Source organism: Mastomys coucha, unplaced genomic scaffold (genome assembly GCF_008632895.1).
Source record: "Mastomys coucha isolate ucsf_1 unplaced genomic scaffold, UCSF_Mcou_1 pScaffold21, whole genome shotgun sequence".
NCBI classification, from domain to species: Eukaryota; Metazoa; Chordata; class Mammalia; order Rodentia; family Muridae; genus Mastomys; species Mastomys coucha.
In genome coordinates, this window is record NW_022196904.1 from 80849234 (window position 1) to 80870412 (window position 21179).

At 36.8% G+C, this 21179-nt stretch overlaps 1 protein-coding gene across 18 annotated transcripts in view; it reads left to right on the forward strand.

Annotated features, from left to right (window-relative positions):
* The window catches only part of Dlg2 (discs large MAGUK scaffold protein 2), a 1953494-nt gene that overhangs the window by 1499406 nt on the left and 432909 nt on the right, over positions 1 to 21179 (forward strand). For all 18 annotated transcript variants that reach the window (XM_031387347.1, XM_031387348.1, XM_031387349.1 and 15 more), the window contains one exon: positions 18844 to 18999. In XM_031387347.1, the coding sequence (XP_031243207.1) occupies positions 18844 to 18999 (156 nt within the window). The remainder of the gene's footprint in view (positions 1 to 18843; positions 19000 to 21179) is intronic.

Sequence of the window (21179 nt, forward strand, 5' to 3'; positions counted from 1 at the left end):
AGCTTTATGACAGATTGTATTTTTCCATAGAAAATACTATGTTAATGTTTTTATTAACCTTTAATAAAACTTTTGTTAGTCTTTATGTGTACATCTGCAGATAGTATTTTGCTTCCAAATATCTTTTTTCTTAATTCTCTCACTTTTGTAAGGATATGAAGAGGTCATGCTAATACTTAGATCGTGAATAGGATATTGCTGTATCCTAGGCATTGATTAAATCTCTTTCCTCTTCATTTAAAAAAGTGACAAGAGATTAAGAACCTGTGGATAAGAACCCTGTAGAACCCTAGCTCTTTTTGTAAAGAGCTAGTTTGTAGAATGATTGTGGTTTTTCAGTACAGTAATGCTGTTTCTATTTTAAGGTCTCTGTGTTTGGTGGACATATGATGGAGAGTTTTAGTTCTCTGCTTCTTCCTTGGTCCAGTATGATCTTGAAAATTAAATGTGCATTGTTTATTGCATAAGCACTGGTCCAGTGTCTACAAAGTAAGTGCCAAGTATTGTCCTAGGTCCCAGTGACTTGAGTGAGCAGAATGAACCTGTGCCTCAGTCTCATGAAGCTTTCAGTCTTAATTATGGCTGAGAACATGAAAAGTTTATATAGCTCTGGTGGCTACAGTGAATTTGACATCAAAAGGAACATTAATAAAATATGGTGACTGGGGATATTTAGAGTTGGAGGTTGAACTTTTTCAAGAAAAGTAAACAGGGAGTGGTTCAGTTAGACCCTGTGTTTAGCTTTGGCAAAGATTCTAGAGTTGTAGGGCTAGATCTTAGAGATCATCTGCTTGACTCCACATTATTGATTTTATTTGTATTTTTATTTATTTTTTTTTCAATTTTCCTGTTTTATCATTCTATCCTTTATTTCTCTGAGGTCTTTCATTGAACACAAAGCTAGGCTGGTGAGCAGCAAACTCCAACAATCTTTCTCTTCAGTCTTTACCCCACCCCTGAGCCTACAGTGTTGAGTTACAGGCATACAAGACACAGCCAGCTGCTTACATAGGTGCTGGGATCCAAATTCAGTTTCTTTTCTTAGTTTCTTTCTCTCTTTCCTTCTTTCTTTCTTTCTTTATTTTTTTTATTTACATGTAAATTTCTCCATTCCCAGTTTCCCCTCCAAAAAACAAAGAAACAAACAAAAACAAACAAAACAAACCCCCTGTTGCCTCCCACTTCCCCATGCCTGCCACCCCGCCCTCTCCCACTTTCTGGCCCTGGCATTCCCCTACACTGGGGCACAGAACCTTCACAGGGCCGAGGTCCTCTCCTCCTATTGATGATTGAATTTGCAATCCTCTACTATACACATGCTCCCTGAACAATCAGACCCCTCCATGTGCAGGCTTTGGTTGGTGGTTGAGACCCTGGGAGCTCTGAGGGTACTAGTTAGTTCATATTGTTGTTCATCCTAAGGGGCTGCATTGGTCCAGCCCCTTAGCTCCATTGGTCCTTTCTCCAACTCCTTCACTGGGGACCCTTTGTATTTTTAAAAGAGTGAAATTTCAAAATTACCTTTATCTTACATTCCTCCCCCCTAATTCCTGACCTACCTCCTCCCACCCACTATTTTGTCCACACTCTGTGTGACTAGTCTTATTTGTTGTTTTGACCACTGAGTCCACTGAGCCTATATGTCAATAGGTGTAGAGCCATCTACTGGATCATAGATGTGATAGAGACTAGGAATACCAATGAGAAATAATTAATACAACTGACTTCTTATGACAGCTTACCCAGAGTGTAAGGGAAGCCAAAAGCATAAAACTTATACACTTATATGAGGAAGAGCTTCTTCAATACATCCTCTAGCACCGATACTGGTTTATGGGGTTTTTTTGTTAACCATACTTGGGATCAGACATAGCCTGTTAGATGCAGATATTACTTAAATATCTTATAGAATTTATAAGAGTGTATGGTGATATTTATATGATATGTTTTTTAAGATTTATTTTATGAGTACTCTCTTTGCATGTATGTCTGCATGACAAAAAAAAAAAAAGATGGGGGGGACATTAGACCAGAGAGGGCATCAGATCGCATTGCAAATAGTTGTGAGCCATTTGTCTAATGTGTTGGGAATTGAACTCAGTATCTCTAGAAGACCAGCACTGCTCTTAACTGCTAAGCCATCTCTCCAACCCTTATGTAATATTTACAATGTGCTACAACGTACAGTCTAACTAGCATCATAACTCCAGAAGGCAACTGTAGTAATTATTCTTTGTACCAATACTCACTAACCCATGTGGATTCCACTGTGAGTGATGGATGTGACAAGAATGTGTAAAAAATGACAGGTTAAATGATTTAGACAGAACATCTGATAATTACTTTCAAAAATACAATTTATTAAAAATACAATATTTTTGTGATTCTCTTTAAAAGAACATTATTGCATTGCTCACCAAAGTCTTACATAACTTCTTAAACTTCCAGTGTTTCCAGCCATATAACTATTTCTTTGGAGGAAGTAAGACAAATAGAATCAAGTAGCATACTTTTGGAAGCTAAGTAGACACAGGGATGTACCAAGATTATGATTCTCTATAATCAATGGAGAATGAAAGGATTCTGGTCAAATATTCAGGTTCAGTTATGCAAGATAAATAGGTATTCTGTTTCTAATGTACAGTATAGTGACTACAGATAACTGTAGGTATCATATGGTTATAATGTGTTTCAGTACTCGATGGCTGTATAACATGAAGCTATGTACCTTCTCTGCTTTTCAAACTGTACAGAAAGTCACTTTTTGTTCATGATGGCATTGAAGAACAGATTCTAGAATTAAGATAAATTGGTAGCCAGCATTTATTAAGTTTCTTCTCCCTTCTTTTTTTTTTTACAGAGGCACTACTCCTTACCATACCTAATAATCTAAGTAAACATTTACAGCATAAAATTAAAAGGGGAAGAGATAGAAAAAGGATCATTAAGTTTAGGCTTACCTATGGATTTATCACATACAATAATACATTAAATCTTAAAAAGCATATGAGAAAAGAATGCTTTATTAAGGCTCATTTGATACCAGACATATTGATGTGTTAGCACATTGATCTGCCATCCCAGCTGCCCTGGCATGAACAGTTCTTCTCAACCATTTAAATGAAATAAAGGGGATGCTTCATCTTCTTTATAAATCCTTTGTGGTCAACACTAGGACTAAGTGAACAACGATAAAATACAAAAACATATCTTGAACAATTAATAACTGTTACCACATTCTGAATTTTTACCCTGCTTCAAACCTAAAATTTCCCATGCAGTCTTTAAAAAAATATTGTTATTCTTATTTTATTGAAAACTGATGCAAATGATTTTGGTAACAATAAACCCTTGTGTAGTGCTACTATTGATTAGGTGTTGCACACATAAAGTCAGTGACTTCTCACTCTATAATTCAAATTTTTAACTGTTTTACCTATTTTAATCTCCATTTTATAATGAGGCACCAAGACAGAGTGCTATTATGAAAAGGCTAGGTTTAAACATAGGTAGTTAGGTTCCACAAGCCCCATTCTTGACCATGTTAGTAAAGGTCACACAGTTGGAATAAAGCAATTCCAGACTCTCCATATTTTTGGTACACCACATAGCTGCTTTGTTAACTTTAGGATTTCTAGAATCATCCTTGTGCTTCAGGTTAGTCTTTGGTTTTTATCTTATTCAGAAAGGTGGAACTGGAGTCTTCTAAGATGGCCTCATTACAGAAACAGTTGCAACCTGTTTCAAGGAAGCAATCAGCTTTGGTGCTGTGCCAGATTGGGGGTAACACTATCTCTATGCATGTGTCTCTGGCTATTACTACAGCCTGAATCTGCTTTAATGAACATTTTCCTCAGAAAACTTAGCTAGGATTGTATCTCTGCATGTCAACATTTAAACATCTTCCCTGATCCTATAATTGTTTTAAATTGGGACGACCTTGGCACAGAACTGGATCTTTTCTCGTGTAGATCCTCTTTATAGAAATAATCAACTGGTCCATTGGAGCCCAATGTTTTTACCTTATGCTTTGTTCTCCCCTAATCTTTTTGAAAGACTCATTTGCCACCTTCAGACAGGGGATGAAGGCAAAATGAAAGAGCTGAAATAAACGTGATAGCAAAAAGATTTCAAAGTTAATTATGTGACGTTCTGCTCTGAATTTGTAATGATGTTGGGAAACCTTTCACACTATCTGGCATGGCACAGATAGGTACTTTCCCTATTTCTCATTTTATCTCCTAGGAAAACATAAAAGGACAGAGAAGTCTCCTGGCTATTTTACAGCTGGAGAATTTGAGGTGAAGATTGGATGATCTCTCTTACAACTGTTAGAAAGCAAGTGGCAAACCTAGAACCCAAGATCCACATATAGGAATCTGTTAAAAGCAGAGACTGAGCAAGTAAACAAAGTTAGAGTTTCACTCCACCAGCTGTCTGATCTTGCATATCACATCTCTACCTCATTTGGCCCTGTATCTATCTCATTCCTTATTATTAGGTTTAAGCCAGCTAATTTATATAAAAGACATAATGCAGAGCTAGCACAGTCTGACCTGGAGGTTAACCGTTAAAGTTAAGACTATTAATCTCCACTATTGGTTTTAACACGAGTTACTTGAGCTTAGTAGGATGAGATTCAAAAGTGAATGGAGGAAAACCTATCCTTCACCTTTCCAAAGAACATAGATGTTTACACAATAGGATGGAGGAATAGGGATTTACCAAGTAGCAAAGCACTTGCATAGAAAGCAGAGGCATAGAAAGCCTCAGGTCAGTCCTTGGGTGTAGAAAAAAAAGGAAAGACAAAATGACAGAGGACTACAAATACAAATAGAGTGTATGTCTGCTTATAAGATGAAATTAAATGCATAAGGTATATAATCATGGCTGAAATAATTATTTTGTTCATTCCTTAAAACTGGAAATTAATATTTTCTAAACAAATGTTAGCATTTATGAGCTGAATACTTTGAAGTTAGAAAACAAGTGCAATAATTAATATTCTATACTGTAGAAAGAACTGATACAATTCAAATATAAGACTAGTCCATGGGTTTCTCAAAATGAACAGAATCTGTTTTCTAAAGAAATAGATAATTGTTATATCAAACCAAAGCTAAATGTAAACAGACTCTTTTTTTTTTTTTTTATTAAATCAAACAAAGAGAACTGAAAACCCTGGTTATTTTGATGCCCTAACTTGTTTGGAAGCTAGTGGCTTAAATTCATAACTTTTTTGATGTCAGACTATTACCAAAGATAAAAGCAAAAACATAGCATATTAGAAGAAAGCATATATTTCTCTGGAGTATGATTAAAACAATGAACTACAGAAAGGAAATGCTTAGTGGTAATGTCCAAGAAGAGGTATTCATTCCTCTTGAACAAGAGATACCAAACACAGAATCTGAACTTAAATTTTATATTTTAAAGGACCAAACATCATAAAAAGCAGCAGTACAAAGTTCACCATATTAAAGCTCATCTTTTTGTTAAAAGGTGTTAGTTAATCTCCTTTAAGTGAAATTACACCTCACAATAAGCTTTTTCTTATCTACCTTTTCCTTCCAGTTCTCACTGAGCACCAACCTTTTTTTAGCTCATATATTTGAAAATCAAAAGTCAAAAACCAAAGTGTTTTTAGTCCCGGTCCTCTTTCTTTCCTACATCTCAAATCTCCAGTGAAACAATAGAGTATTAACATCTCCATATTTGCTTCAAATGTATGGAATAGTACTAAAGGTTCAGGAAATGAGCATGTTTCCCTTTTTTTATTTTTACTTATGCTTCTTAAGAAGAGGCAGCTTCATTTTTGCAAGTGCTTCATACACACACACACACACACACACACACACACAGACACACACTCACTCACCTCCAATTCCCACTGAAACTTCTTTTTATTATTACAAAGGGATCCTAGGCATCTCAGTTCCTCAAGCACACCTGAAAGCAGAATTGGCAGTGTAGTCATGAAGAAGCATGTATCAAAGTCCAGAGGGGCTGCTGATCAGTTCATATCAAAGGCAACAGAAACTGGCTAGGAAGAGATGGATGCATTCATCTCCCCCTCCTATAGTTGGCTACTACCTACCTGACTTGTATCTGTTGTATTTAAAAGATGTTCCTTCTGAAAACCCAGTGGTCTGGGTATCTTGTAAACACACACATTCAACAATGCACACAGCTACCACATATCCTTATTTTGCCTTGCATTTCTCCATTTAATTTGCATCAGTTAAGTATCACACGATGGACGACAAAGTCAAAGAGATGTACATTCAAATCATAGTCTGACCATTCTTTCATTTTGGAACCTTGCTTTCTCTGAGATTTAGTTTTAGTTTAAGTATATAAAACAGTGTGTTTATGTGTGTGTATGTGTGTGTGTGTGTGTGTATATACACATGTGTATGTGCATGTGTGTGCCTAAGTGTGTACATATATGGGTATGTGCTTATGTGTATATATATATTATCCATTGTTAAAAATCTGTTGTTAAAACTGAAGATTATGATACATACAACCAAATAAGATAACTTGGAAATTAAAACTTGTCATTGTATCAATCTTGTATTCAACTATTCCCCTCACATACCTCATCTGCACTCACCTTAAACTTCCAAGATGTATATGTCTTGAAATTTTACAGAATTTTCATGGAGAAATTTTAAAAACAAAGCAAGAAGGGTTGCTATGACTTTCAGCTCCATATTCTACATGTTACCCTTCTGCACTGCTCTAACCCCAGGATCCCTTAAAACTCCTACCATGAACTGAGGGAAGCCACTGGGATTTTGGTGTTTTGACCCTTATTTTTCAGTGTTTGTTTCTATAATGATCTTCATGTGGTTTCTCTTTCCTGGTTCCCCCTTGACTGTGACCAGAATATATAACTCTAAAATTTCTCCCATCCATGGGATGTATTCTGAATTGAATATATACAGTAGACACAAGTTTGGGTTATTGTATTAATATTGAAAGAACAGCCAGTCTCCCTAAGTTTATCACCAGAATGCTGTCATTCTAATTGTCTGGTTGCTAGACCCTCTGACATCCAATGGTTAAATCTAAGATCAGCAATAAAGCACCATTTTCCAAATCTTTGAGAGAAACCAATACTCTTCTTGCCAAATGGGCCTTATTACCATTTTCAATACAACCTTAGAGAATCTTCCTGAAATTCTTAGGCCAACAGTGTGCCAGGGGATATTTCTTATTTAAATGAGCATCAGTAACAGAATCATAGATACAGTTATCTCAAAACTGGCAGGAAGGGATAAGAAATGGGAAATGATAAGAAAAATCTGGGAACTATAAAGACTTGTGTCCTCCCACGGGCTTATCCTGTTTTAATCTTATTATTTAGAAGCATATACTTTCATCAAGATGAAGTGAGTTTGAGGGACTTACATTGGAATCAATTTCTTGGACATTCACATCACCTAGATTAATATCTAGTACATAAAAATAGTAATTTCCTTGGTAGGTGATTTGTGAGGCTTGGCATATTTCGTGTCATTTCATCTTGCAATCATCCTACAAAGTAGATGTTAGAAACCATTTTCCAAACAAGGCACCTGAGATTTAGACAATCTGAGTAAGTTCACCAATCACACAAACACACAAGTGGTAGGAAAGCATTGCATCCCAGATCTTACAGCCCCAAACTGCAAGCTCTTTCCCTTGTGTGCATACCTTTCCTCTATGATTTCTAAATGCGCTAAAGGTATGCTAGTTGAATGAATAGACACTAGTAAGAAAGACTACAGTTGCTGTAAATTTGTTTTAACTGTGCCGTCATTTCTATAAAAGGACTTTAGTAGAGCATCATTTCCCTGAAGCCAACTAAACCTTAAAATTTTCAGGCACTAAGTATACCTGCATAACTGAAGGCATTTGAGACTAACAAACTTAAGCGCAAATGTGGTGAGAGCAGTTAAACCATTCCACTAGTCTTAAGCAATTACTCACAAGACCACTTACAGCACTTTAATGACTCCTTTTAGTACCTGTACATCTCATAGAAATATACTATTCATCACAGAGAGAAAAACCTCAGAAGTAATTGGTTTTATTTCCTCTTTCTGGGTTGTTTGAAGATGGATCGCTGTTTGTACCCAAAACAAATTCCTCAATACAATTCATCTTGAGTGGAAAAAAATACATAGAATTCTTTTTTTTTTTTGTTTTTTAGCCTTACTGAAGTATGGTAAACAAAAATTATATGTATCCAAGGAATGCAACATGATAGTTTAAATACGCATTGTGACATGATCCCCACTGGCAGACTAGTTAATATAGTCTTTATACCTCATAGTTACTGTTTGCAGTGGGACAGGAGGGTGAGAATGAGATATTTTAAGACCTAATATTTCATAAAGTAAAACTACTTTAAAAATTACAACAGAAAAAAATGTGATCAAAATCAAAAATTTCCTTTATACACCCTGCTCAAAGTACCATTCGTGTTATGGTGGCTTTGGTACACTTACATACAGAGACACAAATGTTTTTCTCAAGATTGATACACACTGTATATGTACACTTAAGGCTTTTGGCCATCAGTTTATACACTGAGAAATTTTGATATCCTTGAAGTCATTTATGAGATATAAAATAGTGGTAGAAAAGACATTTTATAGAGCTATTATCCAAAAATAAAATTTTGTTGAATGAACTATTCAGCATATGCTTCTTGCTCTCTCTCTCTCTTTCTCTCTCTTCCTCTCTTTCTTCTTTTTTCATTCTCTCTTCTGTTCTCTGCATACTAAGTAGAAAAATAAAATTAGTGCCATACTTCACATCTTTATCAGTCATAAAAATTTAATTCAACTATATATACACTATTTTATATTTCACTTAAATGATTGTGACTATCTTGCATGTCATCAAATCTACTCAAATAACAATGGTCTCTTTATTTAATTTTATTTTTTTATTTTATTTGCTTTAGGATAAGGGTGCTCACTGCCCCCCTCAGGTTATTCCCTCCCACAATCCTTTCTCCATCCTCCATCTCCTTCTCCTCTGAGCACGTAGGGTTCCCGCTGGGTATTCCCCATCCCCACCCTGGTACTTCAAGTCTCTGTGAAGCTGGGTGCTTCCTCTCCCACTGAGTCCAGACAAAGCAGGCCAGTTAGTACACATACAGCTAGTACACATATAGCTCTTGGGATAGCCTCTGTTTCAGTTGTTCCGGACCCACATGATGGTCAAGCTGCACATCTGCTACATATGAGCTGGGAGGCCTAGGTCCAGCCCTTGTGTGTTCTTTAGCTAGTGGTTCAGACTCTGAGAGCCACAAAGATCCAGGTTAGTTGACTCTGTTGGTCTTCCTGTGGAGTTCCTATTCCCTTATAGGCTGCAATTCTTCCTCCTATTCTTCCATAAGTGTCCTCAAGCTCCACCCACTGTTTGGCTATGGGTGTCTGTATCTGTCTGCGTCAATTGCTGGGTGGAGCCTCTCAGAGAACATCTCTTGTTTGCAAGCTGCATACATGTGTGTGCAATACTAATGACCATGGTTGCTTTCCCACTCTTTTGCCTTTTCAAGCTCTATCATTGATGACAATTCTCTGAATATCTGTTGTGCTCAGCTTGGCAGGGCACATTCTTAGAAATGGAATTTTTAAGTTGTACACTCTGTAGTTTTAGCATGACCACCTGTGTGCAGGCAGGAGCTCCACAGCAGCTAGGTGACATAATAATGTTGCTGTGATTGACATAGGAATGAGAAGGACATTGGAGGATTTGTAGAAGGATGGCTGGGATGGAACTAGACGGAGAAAAGGAAGGGGGAAGTAATGTAACTCTATTTCAATTTCAATGATTTTGTAAAATGATAGCATTGCGTCCTGATTTGGATAGACGTATAATATACAATGTATAATTTGAAAATAAAAGCACTGGTACACACCACACACACACACACATATTCAACTTTTATTTAAAATTATCTCTTCATACAGAAATGGACATGTACATTATATGAGGCAGTTGACAGAATAAATTAAGCACATTTGCTAATTTGAAGAACATACCAAGTCAAAAAAGAAATGCCAGAGTCAACAGCAAATTGTTCCTCAGAGTAAATAGGTGTCTGCCTTTCTACTGCTGGAGGCAGAGTACTGGCAAGGTACTGAAGGCAGAGGAAGTGGATAGTTCACAGTGAAATACAAGTGTCCAGTTAAATTTTAATTTAAGAAATGATAAATAATAAACACACTTTAAATGTGTCCTGTGTAGTTTGACTGAACAGTTCTTGGTTGTTTATCTGAAACTGAAATGTAACTGAGCACCATACTTTTATTAATTAAATTCAGCAACTTAAAAATACTTAGAAATATGACTCGATCTTCAGAAGGGAAGCTGATCTCTAAAGAATACATTCTCATCCTCAAAAGGGACAAGAGATGGACACAAAAACCTGATGGTCTATAGATCAATTACCTATTAACCTGTGTGATAGTCATTTTCACTGTGGTAGATGCTATTAGAGGAAGGTACTATTCAGGTTCATGAGCAAGGAAACTGAGGCATGGGGGTGACTTGAGTGACTATTATAACCCATCTTGGGGGTATATCTTACACTTCATGTCTTTTATGGCCTGGTCAAATATTATATTTTCTTATTCTGTTTTCTCTGATAACAAGACAGTTTCTCTCCATAAAAACCTTTGTGAACATTTTTAGAATTTTAAAACAGTCGACTATAGGTAGCATGTCAGAAACAAAAGACAGGATTATGGCTAAAGCTTCTGAAATATACTGCTAAATTGCTTTCTGGAAAACTTATAAGAGGTTTCACACCGCAATATAGCACCAACAATATAGACTGTCTCACCATAACACAACTAAATGATGATGTGTTAGCTCAGAGCCCCTTTGTTACTAAGACATAGAAAGGGGCACTCGATTTAATTTGCTTTAACTTCATTCCCACTGGGGTTAAGCATATATATGTACTTACCTATTTACTATTTCTACCTTTTCTTTTGTAATTAGATGATAATAAGCTTTGTCTTGTTTTTATTAAGTGCTATTTCTTCTCATTTTGTAGTAGGAACATCATTAAAATACTGATGGTTTTATTTGAGCAAATGTCTTTCCCAACTTAATGCTTAATTATATGAGGTATTTTTAAATCTTTTTTTCATATTTGTCTTTGGTATGTTTTATTCTACTATTGTTTTGTATTTCCAACCCACCATCAGATGTCCTCACCTCATTTGTTTATTCAACAAATACTTGCTGATGTCCTCCTCCCCATCTAGACTAGACACAATGGACACAGAGGTGTTACCTGTTGTGTGCTTAGCAATCACAGCAGGTGCCATCCCTGCAAACCACTACAGTCAAGTATGAGTCTGTCAGTAGCCATATATTAACCTTGCCTGGTGGGGTGATGTTAGAAAGGCCTTTTCACAGACATCACATCTGAGTGAGTCTAGGAAAAAGAGCAGCAAGACAAAATAAAGGCATTTCAGTTTGGGGCCAAAAATGTTTAAAACAACTTGGCAATTTTAAGGATCTATGTGCTGCTCAGGCTGGAGAAAGCATGCTGGAAGGTAAGGCAGACAGAAACACAGACACTGCATAATCTCACTCATATGGAATCCAAATTACCAATCTCATAGAAATTCTGGCTTTGAGTTTCTATGTAGTTAAATAACTCGTGTTTCATTGGACTTCTTTACACAAGAATTCCAGGCAGTTATTAAATTATTACTTTGTAGATTTACATCTTCCTCTAAAATTCAATTAAAAGGAAAAAAGTGAAGAAAATCTTTAGAATGATCATAAGAGTTTAAGCACTAATACAGGATGTAATGACCTGTCCTCCAAGAACCCAACTCTGAGTCCCAGAGGCCTTGGTCTGGCCATAGTTTTGCAACTGTGTGTCTTAGATAAGATTTACTTTCATATCTTTCAGAGTACCCCCCAAATCATCCTGTACCTCAATGTGCTAATTTAGTATTAAAGTACAGTGACTCTTCTCCTTTGTCAGGATTACTGATCGTCAACTCATTCATTTAAACACTCATGACCCATGTTGATCCCTACTGCCTTAAAAGACCTGTTTTGTTGAAACTTAAGCACCTTTGTGGAATAAATAATTCAAATCTTTGAAAATGATCTTTGAATAGTATACTGCTAACTCTACCCTTCCTCCTTCAAATGAGGAAACATTAAAATAACTGAGAGTGTTGGTGATAAAGGGAAAATGCTAAACCAATCCCATTTTCTATTTAAAAAAATATTTGCAGATCATGGTGTAAAGATTATTACTAATAACAAATTAGCTATGCCCCAGTAGTCTGAAATGACACCACAGCTATGAACCTACCAGAAAAATAATATTGTAAGATTTAGGCACACATGATGAAGTAGAGATGGACCTCATCTCTTAGTAGTGGCAACGAGAATAACTAAGAAATTTAGAGGAAATGATCAAAAGGTTCCAGGGCCCAGACAGATTCTGAGTTAGCATTCCAATGCAAGGAGTGGAAGTGAACCTTTAGAAGGCACCACTGTAAAGAAGCTTTTGTTAATAAGACCTATTACAGTCACTGCTTTGTGTTATCCTTATAGAAAACCCAAAGTACATAAAGTACAATTGTGCAAAATGCCTGGTTTAGGTTAAGTGGATGAAGACTTTCTTCCCATGTATTCACGTTTAGAGGGCAATGCTCTGAAAAGCTGTTCATTCTTGGGAGATTGAAGTTTGGAAGAGAAACTAGATAATAATGGTGGTGATTTGGGGATTCCACAGTAAGCACCCTGGGCTAAGCTAAGTGTTTCATGGACACACTCCCTATTTTTCTCAGCCATACTCTGTTCTTGCAACTCTCCTGTTTTCTAGATGAGAATGCTGACGCTCCAAGAAGACCGCTGAGACTAACAGGATAGAATTTAAAAGAACCAAAATCCTACAGTACTCGCTCATTGTCTTTATCTTTCTACCACCTAACAATTCACCCCCTGAGAAGTTTAGTTTATATTCTTGCCAGCTGGTACCAGCATAGTTCTTTATGTGGGAAAATAAAAGTTTAGGAAGATAACAATGGTAAAAACAGGCATCAATGCCAAAGGCCTTATAAGGAGTTTTAGAAACTGAACCTAAGGTGCTTAGAATGGGGGTTGAATCAGTTCTTCCACGTCATCTAGGCCAGTCTCCTCTAGATCTCACTACATCATACTTAGAGCCTATATCATGTCTGCATAATCTCACTCATATGGAATCCAAATTACCAATCTCTTAGAAATTCTGGCTTTGAGTTTCTATATATAGTTAAATAACTCATGTTTTATTGGACTTCTTTACACAAGAATTCTAGGTAGTTATTAAATTATTATTTTGTAGATTTTTGTCTTTCCTCTAAAACTCAATTAAAAGGAAAAAAGTGAAGAAAATCTTTAGAATGATTACAAGTCTAAGAGTTTAAGCACTATAAAATGTTCTTCAAATGTTAAACATTCAGAATAAGAGAAACCAGTCTCATTATTATTCATGATCATGAAAGGTCATTGCATTTATAGATGAACAAATCCAACATTCCCTTTACCCCCTAACGACTTTCAGAGGTTTTTAAAACTCTACCCTTAAGCTGTATTAGCCCTGACCTACTTACTCTTATGAATACTTGACTACTAACAGTGCATTATTTGTGACCAGAATTATACAGCATCCTTTTAAGCTTAAAAACATGTCAAATGATATGCCAAATGCTTACTCAGTGGAGCCCTTGGTGCCCCAGATGCCATCATTGATACAGATGGTTTTGTATCTTTTTAATACAGGTAATATGGTGAAGGTTCCATCTGGGCAGTCATAGATGGCCACCACCACATAACAGAGAGCATGTTTTGCCATTTTAGCCATTTAGGTGTATTATATAGACATCCACACCCTTAAGTAGATGTCCATGCTGAAAGGCAAAGTTGAACACAGACCCCAGATTATCCTACTATACTTCTGTACTTTTCTTTTGTAGTTTGGGCTCAAGAAGAATGTAAAGATTGCTATGATATCATTTTCTGTAATAGTGCCGCCTCAATACATCACTACATCTAGTGAAACAAGAGGGATAGCAAAGATAAATGAGATTTGATCCTAGGCTTCTAGCGGTTAATCACTAGAGCTAAAAAGAGCCAAAAATAGTCTCCCACTGAGATCAGACAAGGCCAGTCAGTTAGTAGAATAGGATACACAGGCAGGCAACAGAGTCAGGGACAACCCCTGCTCCAGTTGTTGGGGAACCCACATGAAGACCAAGCTGCACATCTGCTACATATGAGCAGGGGACCTAGGTCCAGCCAATACTTACTTCCTGGTTGGTGATTCAGTCTCTGGGAGCCCCCATGGGTCCAGGTTAATTGACTCTGTTGATCTATCTATGAAGTCCCTGTCTCTTTCTGATCCCTCAGTCCTTCCCCCAACTCATCCACAAGAGTCCCTGAGCTCCATCCAAAGTTTGGCAATAGGTCTCTGTATTGGTATACATCATTTGCTGGATGGAGCCTCTCGGAGGACAGTCATGCCAGGATCCTGTCTACAAGCATAACAGAGTATCATTAATAGTGTCAGGGATTAGTTCTTACCCATGGGATGGGTCTCAAATTGGGCCAGTCATTTGTTGGCCACTCCCTCAGTTTCTGCTCAATCTTTGTCATTGGACATCTTATAGTAGGACATATTTTAGGTGAAAGGTTTTGTGGGTGAGTTGCTGTCCTTATCCTTCTACTGGATCTTCTGACTGACTGTAGGAGGTGACCAATTTAGGAGGTGACCAATTTAGTTTCCATATCCCCCACTGTTAGGAATCTCAGCTAGACTTGCTCCCATATACTCCTGGGTGCTCCCATATACTCCTGGGAGTAAGACCTGTCCCAGGTCTCTGGCATGTCCTAGAGAGGATCCCTTCTCTCCCCTGCTCTCCATATACCCATTCCTCACCACCACCACCTGGTTCCCCTTGCTGATTCCTCTCTCACCCAGTTCCCTTCCTCCATCAACCTCCAAAGTCTATTTTGTCTCCCCTTCTGAGAAAGACTCGAGCATCCTCCCTTGGGTCCTCCTTGCTCTTTGGCTTTTCAAATCTGTAGATTGTGGCTAGCATGGTTATCCTATTCTACACTTTATGACTAATATCCACTTATAAGTGAGTACATACCATGTAAGGTATGTCCTTCTGGGTCTAGGTTACTTCACTTGGGATGATATTTTTTAGTTCTATTCATTTGCCTGCAGAATTCATGGTGTCCTTGTTTTTAATAGCTGAGCAGTATTCATTGTGTAAATGCCCATCATTTTTATCAACATTTACTGTGGGGAACTGGGACCAGGCACTAGATATTCACAGCAGGTGCAAAATTTAAAGGGATACCAATAATACTCACCACTAATAATATTTTCATATAATATTTTAAAATAAAAATAATGCAAAAGGACCAATTATGAACCAAATATCAAAATTTGAAGGACAGGATTGATTTGGTACTGCCCTAAGATCCTGTAAGATTTTGTAGTGTCAGGTTTTGGCAGTTTTCCTGAGCAGCATAATCCACTTGCAGTAACGGAAAGTGTCTGTTTTATTTTTCTCTCAATTGCAAGCCAGAGATCTGACCTAAGCTCTGTCAAGGGGATAGAGAAGGAAGTTTGAAGTTGATTTTCATTATACAACAAATGTCATATGGGAGCCATCAGGGAAGTTCAGTAGCCTCCATCCTCCTCCTAGGCTATCTTGTGGGATAAACCTACATTGTTATTCTAGAATGATCACAGACTGTGAGCCTACAGACATTGGACAGCAATGTTTAGGTTCTCTTTCATTAGAAGACACCTCCACAGTAACTATGTATGTCTGCATCTTTTCCTTATACTGCCAGCTAATTTCTTTTTCTTTACTGTTATTCATAACTATCCTGTTCTCACAGAAATGTCCAATTAAATAGTCATGGGTTTTGTGTTTGTTTTTCCCTTTTTCTTTTGATCCCAACAACATAAATCATGAACATACCAAGAAGGAGGTGCCTAGTTCTCATCAAATGGTCTAAGTCACACTGGCTATGCAGGGTCTGAGTTGAGTTTTTGTCAAGTGGGGGAAAGGGCTGTTGCAGTGGGGTAGGTTTTCTAAATAGAATATAGATGCTGCATACCTCTCCATTGTGCCCTAATTGTGCATGCATTTGTGATTAAAAATGTGAAGGAAGTAAAGCAAGCAGCAAGTGCTAATGGAGTTCAGAGAAGACAAAGATCATCAAGGGCCAGGATTGTGTTAATTATATGCTACAAGAGCCTGCAATTATAAACTCATAGATGAGCAAATAAATACTGATGGCTCAGCAGATGAGACCAAGAAGTCATTTTTCTATGGCCTTTGGTAAGTACATGGCAGTATAAATGATTTATTTATAAATTCACTTAGCGATTTCACTATTATCATCAACGATCCCTTCCACTAGTCCAGAGGATAACCACAAAATAAAGAGAGCAAGTAAATACCTTAGTTGGATTTCCATATTCATTATGTTCTGATTCTGGGTGCTTATAACAATATATACAGGACCTTCCATTGTGACTGGCTGACTCAGACTGTAGAAAAGTATATCTTCACTGCATTTCTTTTCTGGAGTAATAATATCATGTATTCCAGCCACTAGATCCAAGGGTTAGTTATTTGCATTTCTTTTCTGTCTGTGGAGATGTCTCAGGGTACATCACTACAAAGAACTAATATGCTGGCTGCTAGTATTAGACCCTCTGGAATTCAGGGCTAGGTAGTCTTCAAGGAGCATTATGTACATGGAGAGGGACTCTGAACCCAGAGACTAACACAAAGGACTCATTTTTCAGAGGCTACATAAATTCTGTAGACTGAGTGCTTAAAGCTTTTCTTCCACTTCTTCAATGACAACACTTTATAAACTAAGAACTAATATGATATAAAAACTTTTAGGCTTAATGATTATGATCCAAAAATACTCAGAATATCTTAGGGCTTCCTTGAAAGAGCCAGGAAAAATGTGTTTTTCTCAGTAAAGAATAACAAATATCATCTATTGATTCAGCGAACATTTATCTAGTTCCTAGCATCAGCTTTCAGAGTGTAGCTTGGGTAGCACTTAATATGATTATACTGACACTTATATGTTACACACTAGATGGACAAATTCTAGGACTACAATGAACTATTGGTTGAAAAGCTTCAAAAATGAATCACCTTTTCACCATTGTTGTGACTTTGCTGCTTACTTGTAAAAGGACTTAGTCAAGTGTGCTGTGTCTTAGTCTGTTTCCTCTCATTGGTTCATGTCCACAGGTATCAGGTGTTCTTACAACCAAGGGGGAAAAAAGGAGTCAGAGAAGCCTAGTCTTTAACATGTGCTCATATAAAAATAACACGTCAGCAAGGAAGAAGTGTCAGATTAAAGAGCAGAATTAAATGAACCTGTGACACCAGTAACTTATCTCTGGGTTCACAAGGCTTTGTGTGATAACGGATTAAGCATAGATAAGTAATCAATTCATGATGAAATAGCATGAGGAGTGACTATATGCAGGAAAAAAAAATGAGCACCTCCTTCTAAAACCCAGCTTTTCCCAAATACTAAATTATTTCATTGTGAATAATATAATAATATTATATAGATATAAAAGAATTACAAAATTACAAGAAAGATTATAGAGTTCAGCTCTTAGCAAAGTACAATGTCAGTTTTCATTGTCTTGAATGTATTATGGTACCCCAAAAATGAATCATTTATCTTTAATTTAGCTGAATACAATATAGGTAGGCTGTTTTAGGACACATATTGGTCACCTTTGGTTCTGTTTTTCTCTAAATATGGCACAACTGAACTAGAAAAAAATGGTAACATCATTTTCTTGGTCTGTAGAGTCAACATCAGGCTGAAAATTGAATCAGCTCTCCTGGGCAAATAGGATATGGAGGTTACATCATTGTAGAAATGTTTTATATCATTAACTCCTTTTTTCCGAGATCCTGTGCTGACAGTTTAGATCAGACACCAGCAATGATTTAACACAGAGATTCATGAGTTCTCTGAAAAGTTACAAACTCCAGATTATACAGTAAGAAAATAGCATTCTTTATATATTCTGCATAGGGATAGTGTCCAGTTGACTACAAATACAACAAAATGTTATTAGTCCTTATGATAGGCTAAGGTAATTGTATGTTTGTATTAAAGCTACAGTCTTAAATTTTATGAAAATACTTCTTAATTTTATATCCTATTTATATGACAAGAGGTGACACTACCTTAAACTAAAAAATGGTCTTTTATCCCCCATGAAAGGAAGCTAGAATCACTGTAATATCATCAGTGTTACCAGCTCTATGGCCTCATCCTTTATGCTCAACTCCCTGTATAATTTACTTTTAACTCCTAGGTCACTTCATGATCCAAGATAGTTATTGGTGTACCAGTCAGTATGCTGCTTTGAGTCTCTTATTAGCAGATGGAAGTATTCAGTAGGAGATAAATTATAAAGATCCTAGCTAAAACAACGTCCCTATCAGAAGCTCTTCCAAAAACCCTCTGCCCAGGTCACATTGCACGAAACACTTTTATGGTACCATATCTACCCTCAACTGAGGTTAGGAATGAAGTCAATACATGCATAAATAAATCTATAAATAATGTATGATGTAATAAGTGGAAACAGTGGAAAATTTGATTTGTACTGGGACACAATGATAAAATGTCATTAAGTTGGGTTTTTACTTTAAAATAGAGTGAAATGCTACTAGCTGCATGATTGGTGTCCGTGTGTGCTAACTATGCATCTTTTTCTTCCTCTTGTGTCACCAGGCCTCCGGAACCTGTTTACAGCACTGTGAATAAACTGTGTGATAAGCCTGCTTCTCCCGGGCACTATTCCCCTGTTGAGTGTGACAAAAGCTTCCTTCTCTCAACTCCCTACCCCCACTACCACCTAGGCCTGCTCCCTGACTCTGACATGACCAGGTACTGCATGCGCTTCCTCACTTCATCTTCTCCAGTTGCATGTGCTTCCACAAGGATGGATGGGTGGAACTCGTCTCCTCCCACGTCTCTTGCACTCAGCACCTTCCTTGTGGAGAGATGTTCTGCTTCCATGGTACAATGGGAGAAATTAAGAACATGGCTTTTTTTTTTTTTTTTTTTTTTTTTTTTGGTCTTTCTGCTGTGCTCACTAAGCACCTCAGACATGATCATATAGAGCTCCACGTGTTTAATAAGGAAATAATTATATTGTTCCAGCCCCATTTTCTTCATTAGAGGGATGAAAGAGAACATTCACTGAGTATTTTAAATAATACTTAAGAAATGTTCACTATGCCTCAGATTCAGTGACCTAAATATGTACATATTATTACTATCATTGGACATGTTAATTAGAATATTAAATTAAAGTCATCATACAACTGGCTCCCTGAGGAATTAACTACTTTCTTAATACTCTAGAATTTTTTGCTTCTATCTAACCACAGTGAACATAAACAAATTTATACTTTGGTACTTGTTAGATTTTTCTATATGCTGTCTTATTTAATTCATTTCTATGCATGTAAAAATACAAGAGGCAAGGAAGGTTAAGGGATTTCCCACAGCATGATCTTGTCGACCAATATGCAGTATAAATTTGACCTTAGAATGTTCTGAGTTTTTCCATAACAACTTTGTAAGCAAATTCTACTAAGTCTGAAGATTTCACACAACTATACGTTAATATCCTAAGCCATTTTCATTGAGGACGAAAATCCTGTTGTCCCACAGTAGCCAGAATCCCAGAGAAAGCAAGGTAGAAAACATAATCGCTAGTGTTTTCTGTGAAGCTTGTAGTTCAGTCTAGAGGGAGAGGTCAGTGGGAAGATTCCTATGCAGAAGAGCTGCCTATTTAATTATGTTTCTAGAATCAGTGTCTTCATAATGTTGTTAGGGCTGAGAAAACACAGATTTTTAGAGAGATTCGAGGTGAAAATAATTAAAAGGATCTTCATTTTTAAAATATCTTTATTTTTTTCAAGTTTTAAGTAATCCACTTAACAGTCAATAGTCATCTCTTTCACAGAATTAAATAACAAACTTTTAGTTGTAGCTAGAATTTCTAGAAATAAATAAGAAATTTTGACTGTCTCACTGGACACATTTTATGTTTTTGCAGTAATTTAAGTTTACCAACACTTCAGAGTGATTTATAAATGTTAACTAAATTCTACCTTTTTTCACAATTCCCAAAAGATCTATTTATTGGTATAGTGACCTATAAATTTAGAAGCTAAAGAGCTGAGGTTTCACTGCTATAAGGAGAAAGGCAGACACTTAGCATGTACGGTCAGCCACGTACATGCGGGTAGCTCAGGCATTGTGCTAAAGTTCCTCTTATGGATTATTTCCTCCAATTCTGAATCAAATTATGAAATAGATGTGATCATCATTTTTCTTTTCTACATGAGGAAATAAAGATTTCAGAAATTGCCTGATTTGTGCCAGATCATCCACTAAGTGACAGATCTGGGGTTCAAGCCTAAGGGGCAGATGACCTGGCAAAACAGGTGCCCCTGCAGCAATACAGGCATACTGTCGGAGACATCTTTGCTCACTGGAAAATCTCGTCATCATCTATCTTTATCTTTTTCTCATCTTCATTTTTCTGCTTCACTGTCAGCTTTGTGTTTTTGCTTTCATTTGTTTTGTTGTTGTTGTTGTTGTTGTTGTTATTCTTGCTATTCTTGTTTCTCTTTTGAACATGGGTCTTATATTGATTGCTGTCCACTTCAATGGGGATCTTAATTGATCCCTCCTTTAAAATATTACCAATAAAAAGCTGTCAGGGTCTAAGCATGGCATGAACCCATCAGATTTACTTCTCTTCTACCTATACCCTATAATCACTTTTTTGAAGATGAGAAAATATTTCTATGTTTTGCAAATCAAAGCATTATGGTTAGTACAGCATGTGCTTTTCAAATCACATGCCCTAAGCACTTTTGATTTGCACCCATCCCCAGACTGCACCTCCTTTCCCAGGACTTTGGGAACTCTATTTTTCTGCTCCTTCTAATTCTGTCCCTTTCCCCCTTCTTTTATTTTGCCTCTATCTTCTCTTTTATCTCACTAGGTGAAAATTATCCACATATGTATACATGCACCCATTCTAGTGG